The sequence below is a fragment of the Pleurodeles waltl genome, chromosome 4_2, assembly GCF_031143425.1.
Source record: "Pleurodeles waltl isolate 20211129_DDA chromosome 4_2, aPleWal1.hap1.20221129, whole genome shotgun sequence".
In the NCBI taxonomy this organism is placed as follows: domain Eukaryota; kingdom Metazoa; phylum Chordata; class Amphibia; order Caudata; family Salamandridae; genus Pleurodeles; species Pleurodeles waltl.
The window spans coordinates 338,814,241-338,828,392 of NC_090443.1; the positions used below are offsets into that span (position 1 = coordinate 338,814,241).

The 14,152-nt window shown below is 45.4% G+C and overlaps 1 protein-coding gene and 1 long non-coding RNA gene across 2 annotated transcripts in view; one reads left to right on the forward strand and one right to left on the reverse strand.

Annotated features, from left to right (window-relative positions):
* LOC138292664 (uncharacterized) overlaps nt 1–14,152 on the reverse strand; it is a 360,464-nt gene that overhangs the window by 167,383 nt on the left and 178,929 nt on the right. The window contains exon 2 of the long non-coding RNA XR_011202754.1: nt 12,501–12,589. This is a non-coding gene — a long non-coding RNA (uncharacterized lncRNA). The remainder of the gene's footprint in view (nt 1–12,500; nt 12,590–14,152) is intronic.
* GGA1 (golgi associated, gamma adaptin ear containing, ARF binding protein 1) overlaps nt 9,668–14,152 on the forward strand; it is an 85,224-nt gene continuing 80,739 nt past the window's right edge. Inside the window, exon 1 of the mRNA XM_069231375.1 lies at nt 9,668–9,844. Coding sequence (XP_069087476.1) covers nt 9,718–9,844 — 127 coding nt within the window. The 5' untranslated portion in view covers nt 9,668–9,717. The remainder of the gene's footprint in view (nt 9,845–14,152) is intronic.

Below are 14,152 nucleotides of genomic sequence, written 5' to 3' on the forward strand. Positions count from 1 at the left end.
ATGGTCCTTTTTTTTATACATATAGCTTCCCCCGGGCACTCCTATTTTTGAAAGTGAACAAAAGCCACCTGAAACCTAATAAGTCAATTTTTTCTCCAGTGTAGCTTTCTGGTTGAATGTCCGGTTGTATAAGTTGCATGCCTATTTTCTCTACAAATGTTTTGTTCCATACATCCTCATTTACTATTGTGAACTGTAAGCCAGAATCTGCATACATTGTAATAGGAATCCTCCCATTTTCCATGTCACACACAGGTTTCCCTTTGGTATTCGTCTCAGTTATGTTAAGAATTAAGTTTCCGTCTTCCGCACTTCCTCTGGACTCAACAGTTTTGTCTTCACCTTCACCTCCAACAAAATCGTTATCTTCACAAATACATTTGACTACCTTCTTTTTATTTCTGCATACTTTTGCAAAATGGCCCACAACACCACATTTGTTGCACCTTAGCTTTAAAGCTGGACATGACTTGGCGTATGCCAGATGTTCCTTACTGTCACATCTGTAGCATCTTCTCTCACCACTTTGTAGACTTTTCTGCTCCTTCACTGTTCTACGATTCGCCACTTTGTAAATATCATCCCCACTTTTCTCTATTGAACTTAATTCAGAAACGCACCTTTCAGAAATCTCTGCCTTTCTTACTATAGCCAAGATTTCATCCAGTGGAGAATCTCCATTTGTCCACAATCTTTCTTTGATAGATTGATTGTTACTATGCATGACCACTTGATCCCTAATAAGCTCATCATGGATTGCACCGAACTTGCAGTCAAGGGCCAATTTCTTTAAGTCTGCAACATAGTCGTGTACAGGTTCTCCTTTTTCTTGTTTCCTCTGGAAAAATTTGTATCGGACAATCCAAACGCAAACCTTAGGCTTAAAATATTTATCCAGGTCTTGCATTGCAGCATTAAAACACATACATCCCCACTCATAGGAACCTTCGGCATTTTATTGTATGTTTTTAAACCCATGGGCCCCAACGAATGTAGTAAGATCCTTTTTTTCTGTTCTGCAGCCATTTTGTTCTCTACATCAATGGCACCTAAATAATTTAAGAAATAGGCCCTCATTCTGACCCTGGCGGATTGAATCCGCCAGGGCCGAGGGCAGCGAATGCACCGCCAACAGGCTGGCGGTGCATTCATGGGCATTCTGACCGCGGCGGTAACGCCGCGGTCAGAAACGGGAAACCAGCGGTCTCCCGCCGGTTTCCCGCTGCCCATGGGAATCCTCCATGGCGGCGCAGCAAGCTGCGCCGCCATGGGGATTCCGACCCCCTTCCCGCCAGCCTGGTTCTGGCGGTTTACACCGCCAGAACCTGGCTGGCGGGAACGGGTGTCGTGGGGCCCATGGGGGCCCCTGCAGTGCCCATGCCAATGGCATGGGCCCCCTAACAGGGCCCCACATTGCTTTTCAGTGTCTGCTTAGCAGACACTGAAAAGCGCGACGGGTGCCACAGCACCCGTCGCACACCTTCCACTCCGCCGGCTCCATTCGGAGCCGGCATCCTCGTGGAAGGCGCTTTCCCGCTGGGCCGGCGGGCGATCTTTTGCAGATCGCCCGCCGGCCCAGCGGGAAAGTTGAAATGCCCCCCGCGGGCGGTGTTTGGGCGGTTTCCGCCCGGCGGGCGGCGTCCGCCGCCCGTCCGGGTCGGAATGAGGCCCATAGTCTTTCCATTCCACCCACTTGATAGGTGGTGTGCTTCCAATAGCCAAAAATGCTTGCGGAGGAACGATAGTAAAATTAGGTTGTGCCATACTGTACCTCGCCTCGGTGCACAGTTCGAATTAAATTGCAATGTCCCAACACACCCCGGACCTGTTTCCTATTGTCACTAATTCCTTTATTGTCACGGTGAAGAGTTATTTAGTTATACTCCTGGTTTGTTTGCTTTTATATATATGTATAAATATGTTTATTTAAAGTACTTATATATATTCCTTGCTCTCTTGTGAGGGGACGCGTAAGTAGTCAACTGTTTCGTTCTGTGTCTCTTTGGAGGCACGCTCCGATTCCTCGCGTATGATGCGTCTCCGTTCCCTTGGAGATGCGCGCATGAGGAATGGTTCCCATTCCAAACATCACAGCGCGCAGGATCCGCGTCTCAGTTTCCCTGGAGACACGTGCAGCGGCAACCTGAGCGTCAGGCAATGCAGACTCCTGGACGTCGTGTAAGGGTTTCCGCTCGAGCTGGCGTCTCCGTTTCCCTGGAGATGCGCGCTGACGTAAGGGTTTCCGCTCGAGCTGGAGACGCGTGCGGAAGCAACGGTCTTTGCTTTCTTTGCTTGTGCTCGCGCATACTCCACCACTGTGCCGCAGTCAACGCGGAAATGGAAGAAAAAAGACAAATGAAAAATCACCTGTACAGACGTCCTGAGGAATCTCTGCAGGAAACGCGGCTGAAGAGGTGAACTCCACAATTGGTAGAGGAGCACAGTCCAGCCGCTAAAGTTCCACCTCGTCGCCAAATTGTAGTGGGTGCGGCAATGAAGAACCAGAACACACGGAGGTAAACTTGATTCTTTATTATAAGTAAAGCAGTACCAGGAAACAGGTCCGTTCAGAAAGACACCGAGGCTCAACTGACACAAGGAGACCTTGGAATCCCCTTATGTCACCGGCCATATCATTCCAAATAGGAATGAGAACACACTACACAGGTCCACTCCTAAGGTGACCAAAGCTGAAGTGACCCCTCCTTGAGAAATCCTCCATCTTGCTTTGGAGGATTAGGAACAATAGGGATAGGGATGTGCTCCCCTCCCCAGAGGGAGTAGGCAAAAGGAGGGTGTAGCCACCCTCAGGGTGCCCTCTAACCCTGGCTGGAGAGTGAAAGCTAAAATTGGTTCCCAGTCTTAATAGGAGCGAGTCAATTTAATTAATCAATGGAATAAGACCGGGACCAAGATTAAAAACAGAAGGAAAGTGTAAAATGAGGAATAATGCTCAACCACTTTCTGCATGGTGCTGGAGCTTAAGGAGATTATCGTCGGGCTCCTAGGACATGGTCAACATGTTTCGCGTACAGTGGTCTAACAAGATCCTATGACGCTTCTTCAGGACCAATACATAATAAGACTTCTCCTGTCTATATTACTGAAAGTTTGCAAAAATGTCAAACAAATCATATAGGGCCTGATTACAACTTTGGAGGAGGTGTTAATCTGTCCCAAAAGTGACGGTAAAGTGACGGATTTACCACCAGCCGTATTACGAGTCCATTATATCCTATGGAACTCATAATACAGCTGGTGGTATATCCGTCACATTTGGGACAGATTAACACCTCCTCCAAAGTTGTAATCAGGCCCATAGTCACTTACATTGAAGTTCACTAATTGTCAGAAACCTTTAATGGTCGCCCTAGAAAAATACAAACAAATCATTTTGATCAAAACACACAGAAAAATAAGGAAGGACACCCGTGACACAACAGTGTGTAGTAACCAGTTGTGTAAAAACATAATAAGACAATATGCTTACCATCTCTGAGTACTGTAGCAGAATGTAATAGTCTGCGTGGTGATTTACAAAGGCAAAAACACACTGGCAAAGCGTGGTTATCCATAGAATATTAAGGGATTACCCCGACCTAAGTCTGTTAATACTTTGAGAGATGTCATTAGTTGAGCTCAATATACGTCTGCTACAGTACTCACCAAAACTTTTTAGAAATATTTTCTGCTGTAAAACTGTTTTATTCCTCCCAGTTTTCCTTCAACAAATGTCATAAATGCTAGTGACGAGTCTGTGTATGAATTTCCAAGTGACATGGACTAATAATGTGCTTGATGTTCATAATCCATCTAACCAACCGACCTCTAGTAGTGAATGTGACTGTTTTGGTTCTGATTGATTACACTGCATTCATGGTGTCTGCTTTACCACTTTATTAGTAGTGACCGCTTTCGGCTTGCTACTTCCCAAGGGGCCCCCCATGTACCAAGGGATGGTAAGCATATTGTCTTATTATGTTTTTACACAACTGGTTACTACACACTGTTGTGTCACGGGTGTCCTTCCTTATTTTTCCGTGTGCTTTGATCAAAATGATTTGTTTGTATTTTTCTAGGGCGACCATTAAAGGTTTCTGACAATTAGTGAACTTCAATGTAAGTGACTATATGATTTGTTTGACATTTTTGCAAACTTTCGGTAATATAGACAGGAGAAGTCTTATTATGTATTGGTCCTGAAGAAGCGTCATAGGATCTTGTTAGACCACTGTACGCGAAACATGTTGACCATGTCCTAGGAGCCCGACGATAATCTCCTTAAGCTCCAGGACCATGCAGAAAGTGGTTGAGCATTATTCCTCATTTTACACTTTCCTTCTGGTTTTAATCTTGGTCCCGGTCTTATTCCATTGATTAATTAAATTGACTCGCTCCTATTAAGACTGGGAACCAATTTTAGCTTTCACTCTCCTGCCAGGATTAGCGCCTGACCGCAACACCAGGTCTTGTAGTGTCCGCTACCACGGCTGCTACCTAAAAGATCTCCGGCAAAGAGCCCCCTTACGGGGAGCCCGTCAGACATTGCAGCGCCGGTCTGACGAGGAGCTACCCAATGATGAAGCATGACATCCTCTCGGATGTGTGAGGGCTCTTGCTCCTGAACTTTAATGTTCCCCTAGTGATTATATTTTTCCATTTGGAACAGTGTACACCTTTTTTGTATGTTCAGTTAATTGGGAGACCGTACACTGGACCAACTAATCTCCCAGTCCCTCCCTTTGTTGATGCCCTCTAACCCTAACACACCCCTAAATTTAGTATTTAGGGGTGACCCTGAATCCAGCTCTTCAGATTCCTGATGACCTACAAAGAAGAAGGACTGCTTAGCTGAAAAACCCTGCAGAGAAGAAGGAAGACGACATCTGCTTTGGCCCTAGCCCTACCGGCCTGTCTCCTACTTCAGAGAACCTGCACAGCAATGCATCCTGCGGACCCAGCGACCTCTGCCGACTCAGAGGACTGCCCTGCAACTAAAAAGGATCAAGAACTCCCATGGACAGCGAACCTGTCCAACCAAGAAAGAAGGACCATCTTTAAAGGGGCTCTCATCTCACTCCAGAAGTGTTAGTCCCACCACTAGGCACCTGATGCCTCTGGCCCGTGTCCAGAGAAACCAATGACCCACAGGGGATCCCCAGGCGACTCCGATGGCGTGTCCACCCTGGGCTGACCTCTCTGCACCCCCAACGATGACGCCTGCAGAGGGAATCCCGAGGACCCCCCTGACTGTGACTGCCCGGGATGAAGATATCCGATGCCTGGAGAAGCACTGCACCCACAGCCCCCAGGCCCGTGAGAAACCGACCAACGGTGCACCAGTAACCAGCAGGCGGCCCTCACCCTTGCCCAGTTGGTGGCTGGCCCGAGAAGCCCCCCTGTGCCCTGCCTGCAACGTCAGAGTGACCCCCGGGTCCCTCCATTGAAACCTATTGAACACCCGAACGCCCTGTTTGCCCACTGCACCCGGCCGCCCCTGTGCTGCTGAGAGTGTGTTTTGTGTGCCTACTTAAGGCCCCCCCAGTGCTCTACTAAACCCCCCTGGTGGGCCCTTCGAGGATCCAGGTACTTACTTGCCAGCAGACCGGAACCGGAGCACTCCCTGTCTCTATAGGCGTCCATGTTATTTTGGCTTCTCTTTGACCTCGGCACCTGACTGGCCCTGTGTTGCTGGTGCTGGGTGTTTGGGGTTGACCTGAACCCCAACCATGGGCTACCTATGCCCCGGAGACTGAACTTGTAAGTGCTTTACTTACCGTAATAACTAAACTGTACTTCCCTCCCCCAGGAACAGTTGAAAATTGCAGTGTCCACTTTTAAAATAGCTTATTGACGTTTTTATGAAAAACTGTGTACATTACTGTTTTGGTTCAAAGTTCGAAGTATTCCTATGCAAAGTACCTTACATTTAATGTACTTACCTGCAATATGAATCTTGTGGTTCTAAAAATAAATTTAAAAAGAATATTTTTCTATATAAAAAACCTATTGGCCTGGAGTTAAGTCATTGAGTGTGTGTTTTCAGTTATTGCTTGTGTGAGTACAACAAATGCTTAACACTACCATGTGATAAGCCTAACTGCATGACCACACTACCACTAATAGAGCATTAGTATTATCTATTATTCCCTCTGTGAAGCCTCTTGGGGAACCCCTGGACTCTGTGCACACTATATCTCATTTTGATATAGTATATATAGAGCCAGCTTCCTACAAGGCCTTTCAGGCAACGAAAGACACTTTGGCCTACTTTCACCCTATGAGGCCCACAATCCTTGCAGTAGATGCCAGCCTGACAGGCCTAGGGGCTGTTCTCATTCAAAAGCAGACCTGTAGAGAATGGACCTGGTTGCCTTCACCAGCAGATCCCTAATCCTGACAGAGTAAAGGTACTCTCAAATTGAAAATGAGGTGATCACCATCCATTGGGCATAACGCCATTTCCACCTCTACATCTACAGACACCCCTTCATCATGAGTACGAACCACGAGCTGCTAGTTCAGCTATTCAAAGGGTTAGGGCCTGATTTAGAACTTGGCGGACGGGTTACTCTGTCACAATGGAGACGGATATCCCATCTGCTGAAATCTAAATCCCATTGGATATAATGGGATCTAGGTTTCGGCGGATGGGACATTCATCACCGTTGTGACAGAGTAACCTGTCCACCAAGTTCCAAGTTAGGCCCTTATTCTCCAAGCCACCACTCCACATAGACAAATGGATGCTCCAGCTCCAAGACTATGATTGCCAAGTAGAATACCGGCCCATGGCAAGCAACCTAGCAGACTACCTCTCCTGACTCCCAAGAGAACCAAAGTGGTAGGAGGTGGTGGAAGCACAGAACACCGAAGAGTACGTCAGGTATGGGGGGAACGGTTCCGACACCTACCCCATCCTTCAACAAGATCTGCACAGCAACAAAGGGAGATTAATGCATACAGCTAGCCCTCTCAGCTCTACAAACAGGAGAACACTGCGTGCACTGGTGACCAGATGCAAAACGGGTAAAAATGTCACTCTATCAGGTGCACTAAGAGTTAGGGACTGAGGCTGAAGGATTCCTACTCACGGGGCACACCCAGTCATTCCCAGCAGCCACACCAAACAGGTAGTGCAGTTGGCACACACCAAACATCAAGGTGTAGTCAAGACAATGAAGCACCTCAGGAATAAGGTGTGGTTCCTGTTAATCGACAAAATGGTGGAAACTGCGGTATGCTCATGCCAGTGGAGCCAAGTAGCAGGGCACCCAGACCTACCAGACCCTGTATTTATGTAAAACTGTCTGCAACAGCAATGGACATGTGCCAGTCTCGATTTCACCTGCCGCCAGATGGGCTGTACACTATGGTCCTAATAAACAACTACATCAAATTTTCAGAAGTGGAGATTGTTGGATCCCAGAGAGCCAGCGAGACCCTGCTGAAACTCAAAAAGTGATTATGACACATGAGTTGCTGAAAGAGCTTTGTACCGACAAAGGCCAGCCATTCCAAAGTTATCAGTCCACAATATACTTGCAAGTGTGGAACATCAAGCATAGGAAAGTGACCCCATGGTGGACCCAGACCAACTGCGAGGCTGAGCGATTCATGCGAACACGCCACAAAGTAATCAAATTTGCCCATACTAAAGAACAACCCTTGGAGTGGACCATATATGCTTTCTTACGAGAAAACAGCCAGACCCCGCACTCTACTACTGGGCAGGCCCCAGGGCACGCCATGATGAGTCTGGTGGTCGCAGACACCATTCCCCACCACCCACACTGAGCACTGCCTCCCATTGATGATGACTGGGCACTGCAAAAGAGGAAGACCACAAATCAATGATCAACCATGCGCCAAAGGGCCAAAGTACCAGACATCCAGATAAGGGACCAGGTGTTTATCGAGGACAGGCATCTTGGAAGCAAGTTCTGACTATCTTTCAAGCAGCACTCGTGGGTGGTAGTCTGACGGCAGGGCACCATGATCATGGCCTGGTGGGAAGGAGAAGAGATCACCAGGAATGTTTTGTATTTCAAGCTCGCCAGATAGGGACCTGATGCTGAGATGAACAAGGAGAACAACTGGACAACAAAGGCAGGCAACAGAGAGTGGACCGAAAACTCAACACCGCAGCGGATACAAACTGTGCCAAATCAACCTGACGGAGCTAGCAGCCTTCCATCACCCATTATCCCATACCTAGAGTCACCCAGTGAAGTGACCCAGGACAGCAAGAGCAGTCGCAACAGATATCACTTGAGGGACATCTTGGTGCCATCAGTTTGGCTAAAAGACTGTGCATTCTAAAAAGGTGAGATCCTTGTATCACAGTACGCAATGTGGGTTGTTGTTATGGTACTGCCATGTTTCTTGTTATGGTTGAGAAAGAATGTTGTGTTCTTCACATATAAGGACATGACACTGAGGATGGCACCGTATGCACGGGTAGTGCATATGGAGACCCTGCCCTCGGTGAGCACATCGTTTAACCCACTGGTGACGTGGGGACATCAATAAAGGAGAGGAGGTATAGACTGGAGTTCAGCCCCACGCTGGGCTGAACAAGAGTACCCTGTGTCCATGTGCCATTTATTTAAGTGCACCAGGAAGCTAACCGACCCTAGGCCGTCCCAAACTGGGACTTTACAACCATGGTATTTTACTACCCAACAAACGATGAGAGTGCTCTATATCCTTGTTTTGCTTGCACTAAGGCCCATGACACGCCTAATATGCCACTTACATCACAGATAACTCTGTGTTCAGCAAGAGCATACATGCCAACAGACCCGATTGAGGTAGCAGATTCACGATTTTATAAGACAAAAATTGCTTAATTCGGGCTATCTCCCGTCAATAGAAGTCAATGGTATACATACATTCTTCCCTTTGTTATTTTAAAATCTCCCAATTTCCTCTTCCAAAATGTCGGCATGTGTGCAAGAGCAGGTTGACCGGTATAAACTGTCAAGAGCAGTAACCTCAATCAGAGTATCTGACGAAATAAACAGGTTGGCACCAAACCTGTATTTATATAATTTCATAAAAATTAAAGGCTGACGTCAGGTCAAAATAAACTGACATTGTTGATAAAATCTTAGCTAAACCAGACTAAAACCAGAACTAGAAAGCTCAGAACTTAAAAAAAATAAAAGGAGCCGGATTAACCAGTCACAAACGGATGTGGGAAACGTGGCTTCCATGCACTTACCCAAACCGCACATTTATTTCTGTCTTCAAAGGTTGACATGAAACCTGTTTGAACCTGGTGAATTATCTCTTATGTAATTAATCTGCTAAACACTTCGGTTGTCACTCATGCAGACGGTAAGAGCCCTTGTATTATTTTACCTTTCCATAGTCCTTGCCAGTTTTTAGCCCTACTTAAACCCCGGCTTGTCCCCGTTTTAAATTCTAAAAAATCCGTTCTTCTTCGCCATAGTTGTTTGCCACCAACCCCATCCAGGCTGATCATATAATTTGGTATCAAGTAAGGCTATATAGAGTTGCTCCTCTGCAATATGGCGCCTGCATTTCCAGACAATTCAAAGAACATTTTTAAATTGGGAGAGTTGCTATCCCAGGTCGACCATCTTTTAACTGGGTGACAGTTACAAACGAGGTGGGAATGGGAGAGGTTTCAAGATGGTCTTTCAGGGAAAGAGGCAGACCTCTTTTTATGTCTATCGCGGTACTAGGAAGATGACGCGAGACTCGAATAGAAGGAACCGGAAGTCTCGCGGGATTTGTCGGTTTCCCGTACTGTCTTTGGCGGTGGCGGCTAAGGGTTCCCGAGAGATGGAGGAGGAGAGTTTGGAGTCACGGATCAGTGAGTGCGGGAGAGTGGGAACTTCCGGGTCCATGATGACGTCACGGGCGGGTGTGTTGCCATCACTCGCACCCGGAAGTGATGTCAGAATAGAAGGCATCTCTTTTGGAGATGTCTGTGACATCTTTGCTGATGTCACTATCCCTTTCCATGTCCCTGAATGTAGGGAGTTCACTGTCACGTTTCTGCGTCGTGGTGTCATTGCTTCCTCGAAGTGGGGAAAAAGTAAATGGCTCCTTTGTTTGATGATGTTAGTTGACTGTTGTTATTATCAAAATCTGCACTGCGCTGGCGTCTTTCTTGGTGGCGTAGCTGGCTTCGCTTTGTGTCCTCACCCCTCCCTTGAAGATGACACTGGTCTCTTCAGGGTGTACTTCTCCCCCTTGTTAATTTCGGTGGTTATTTTGGTGGTGAACTGTCTTTTCTTCCCTCTGTGGTTTAGCCGTCCTAACACTTTTTGATGCCATTGCTCCCACATGTGGAGGTCAGTGGCATTCGTTCTGATGCCACTGCCTCCTCTACCTTTTGTGATGTCATTGCTTTTAGCCTTTGGGAAAGGCAGTAGTCTCTTATTGATGGTGTCAGGTATCCCCTTAGTAATGGCAGAAGGTTCATAATTAAGTTATTGCCCAATCTTTTTGTTGTGGTGCGGTTTCATCTGTCTTTGCCGATGCCATCTCCCCTGCCCCTTCTTGGATTTGCTACCAGTACCCTTTGGTGAGGACTAAGGCCACTGTTGTTACTGTTTCTAGCTTCCTTGTGGAGTCGTTGTCGCTCTATTTGTGATGTCTCTGGACCCCTTCTAGTGATGTATTTGGCGTCAGCGCCCCCTCTTATAGTGGCTCATTTAATGCCCCAGTGATGTCACGTATTTTCCTTCTGAGTCTAGTGGCCTGTTCTTGAGTTTTATGTGGTGCTGGTTATTTTGCAAACTTATTCTCCCACTCTTTACTTATTAGGTGGCTGTTGTTGATCTTGTGCACAGTTTGCCATCAGAGGTGTAATGCATAATGTTTGAGTTGTTCTGTTGAGCAGTGCACCCCCAAAAAAACTTGTCCTTGAGCTCTACGGAATAAAGGTAGAAGCAAAACACTAGGGCGTGCAAAATTAGAATGATGTGCTTTTGTATGCTTAAGCAAAATGTCAGCAAATTACATGAAATGCACAACAGTGGCAAATTTTAATGTGAGGAGTTATTTTGCTCCCAAATAATAGTGCAAAAAACAAAGCACCGCAAACTGTCACTCACGTTTATTTGTTCCTATGCGTTTGCAGTACATTCTTACCACAAGTGGTGTGTAATTACGCGAAATGGCATAGCTCCGTGATTCCTGGAATGTCACAAAATTACAGGGAGTCAGTGATGGGCTAAGGGTCAGATGATTTATAACTTCATAAAGTCGGAAAGGGTGAAGGCCTGGCGAAATCTACTTGTCCACTAGCTATGGCGAGTCACATTTTATCAGGTTGAGCTATATTTAGGATTTACTCGCCCGCTCTCTGTAGTTAGTTGACAAAGAACAGGTGTTCTATTCAGTCAGAAAGTGAAGGGGTAATAAAGATGCCTTTGAATATTGTTGTTATCTTGTTATGTTCAGAGACAGAGGTCAGAAGTTAATTTACATATACTTTTACTTCTCTGGCTGCAGAGTTCCAGGATTTTGTAGAGAGAACTGTCTAACCTGCTGTACGAAGTGTAAAATGAAAGGCTGTAGGGTATCACTTTTTTCCTAACACACATTTAAATAGCTAATAAGACAACTCTGCAAACATTTCAAAACATTTCAGTAGCTTTTGTGTACTCCTGTGTGATGGAAAAATATTTTAATACGATGCAAAATGAATCAGAACACTTTACTTATTGATGTGCAAATAATAAATGTTTTCTGACAAGTTATTGTTAACACACTATATAGTTTTATCAGTAAAGCTACAAGGTAGTGGGAAGGTATTTGGCGATTTCTTGGCAATTTACTGTCTGTAAATGACAGTGTACTACCACATCATGCTTCAGTAATATTTTTATTAAAAGTGAGTGTTTAAACATGAGCTGAGAAACACTCCTGCCCCAGCACTGATGGTAATGCTATTAGTAAACTAAGAGGCAAGTCAGTGATTATGTGTACTCTATATGTGGGCGAGATTCTTATTACACATGGAGCAAACGTTTAATCTATTTAATCAAACAAAGGAGTTTTGCTTTGTGCAGCAGAAATGCGGTCCTCACATATTTAAAGGTTAACTCATGTAATAATGAAGAAAAAGGTGACTGTGTAAAATAAAATATTTGCCAGTGATCCCTAAATTTGAGACCAGTTTAGGGGTCAAGTATGTTACAGTTAAGTAGATTATTTAAGTTACTTGACCTGCATGTCTAGTAACATTTTATTAATTTTCTAGGCCTGGGGCTTAAAATTGTAGCATGGTGTGTAATTTGTCAAATGTAGATTAGAGGGATGTTGTAATTCAATCCAAATGGTACATTCCTTTGCCACCATTTACCCTCATACATTCTCCTTCTTTTGTCTATGCCATGATTCCAAATTAGAACACTGACTTGAAGCTCATCTTAGAATGTTGGCATTGTGTGAAGGCAACTGTGTTCATGGCAACTGTAATGCTTAGAGGACTCTTATGAATAAACAACACAACTTACCTCTGGTATGGTATCTTACTTCAATGGAAATGCATTGAACTATGTCCCACTTGTCCAGAATCTATCTTAGACATCTGACCACTTAGGTTCTGTGGAGAATAACAAGAAATGTCTTGTTCAGATTCATCAAACCATAAGCTTGGTAGTTGGGTGACATCTTTTTCTGAGCCCTAATTAATTACCTTTAAGTCCCAACATGAGACTTTAGGAGTTCAATGAGTTTGAGTTTTTACATGTTGGGATTTTCCTGTGAATCATTTGTGCTTCTGCAAACATACAGCTAAGAGGTTCATGCAGGTCTTTCATAGGCATAAGGGAAGCTGGCACAGATGAACATTTTTAGAGAGGTAATGGAGAGAGGCCATGGAAGAATTTCTGTATTATGCAAAGGTGCTACTTGACCAACGGTCAGTGCAGTCCTTAGCGACAGAATATATTTTTATATGTGCTACACATTGTATTGCTGTAATGACTGTAGGATCAATCGAAAGAGAGCGGCATGAACTAAGGCCTATGAAAGAACCCAGGCTTGGATAGGGAACAATGACTGCTGAAGAGAGTTTGGTGCTGATGGTAGCTTTCAAGGTACGAGTGAGGTTCAGGGAAGTTTGACACAATTGTACATTTCTAAGGCACAAGCTGCTTGTACCTGGAGAGAAACACAAGTGTTAAGTTGTGAGGGACTGTGGTGTCTTCTGTCTCTCACATCAGGCAGCAGTATCCAGATTTGTATAGACTAAAAACAACCAGGGAGACAATTATTCCTCGCTTTCTTGACTTTGCACGCGCCAGAAGTATGACTCCAGCGTCATCTTTTAACCCAGTAATACAATCGATCACACGTCACTTGCTAGTCACATAGTGCCAAAAAAAGTCAAGTAAATTCAAAAGTATTTGAGAGCATTAGCACACGATAGCCATTGTACATGGATAAAATGTTACCCTATCACTTTCTACTCTAAAAACAATCATACAAATTTGTATTTGAAAGAGACATATATTGTATTGAATAATAAATCAACTTAAAAACTATTATAATAATAATCTTAGCACAGAGGAGGGTAAAACATCGTTTACCAAAAAGTGAACCGTAGTCCGCTTTTGGAGTTTAGTCTTACTTCTAGAATATTTAATTCCTTCAAATAGATCCCTGTAGACACATATATGCTTTCCTGAAGCAGTAAGGGGTTTATTTATCTGACGTTGATCCCAGTGTAACTAAAGCTGAATCGCAAAGCAGTGTATGTTTTTGCACAGTGACTGCTTTGCGACCCAACCTTAATTTTGTGCTGCCACAACTGTGCCAACCTGGGGGGGGGGGGGGGGGGGGGCGTAGATGACCGCACATTAACCCGGATCCCGCCGCTCAACCCCTAAAACCCCCACCATCTGCAAGTAAACTATTGCCAGAGCAAGAAAAAAAGGTGGCGTTTCTGTCGGGAGCTGTTTCTGCCACGGACCTCTGGGACACGAGCAGCTGACCACTCCTGGCAGTGCGGCCCAGCTGAAGCGCGGCTGCTGCGGCCTAAAATGTGGCCAGCACCGCGAGGAGCGACACTTGGTTTATGACTACGGTGACCAGCGAGACTACAAATGGGGCCCCAGAGGCCGATATTCCTGACCCCAACCTCTGCCTTGTACCCTGCGTTTGG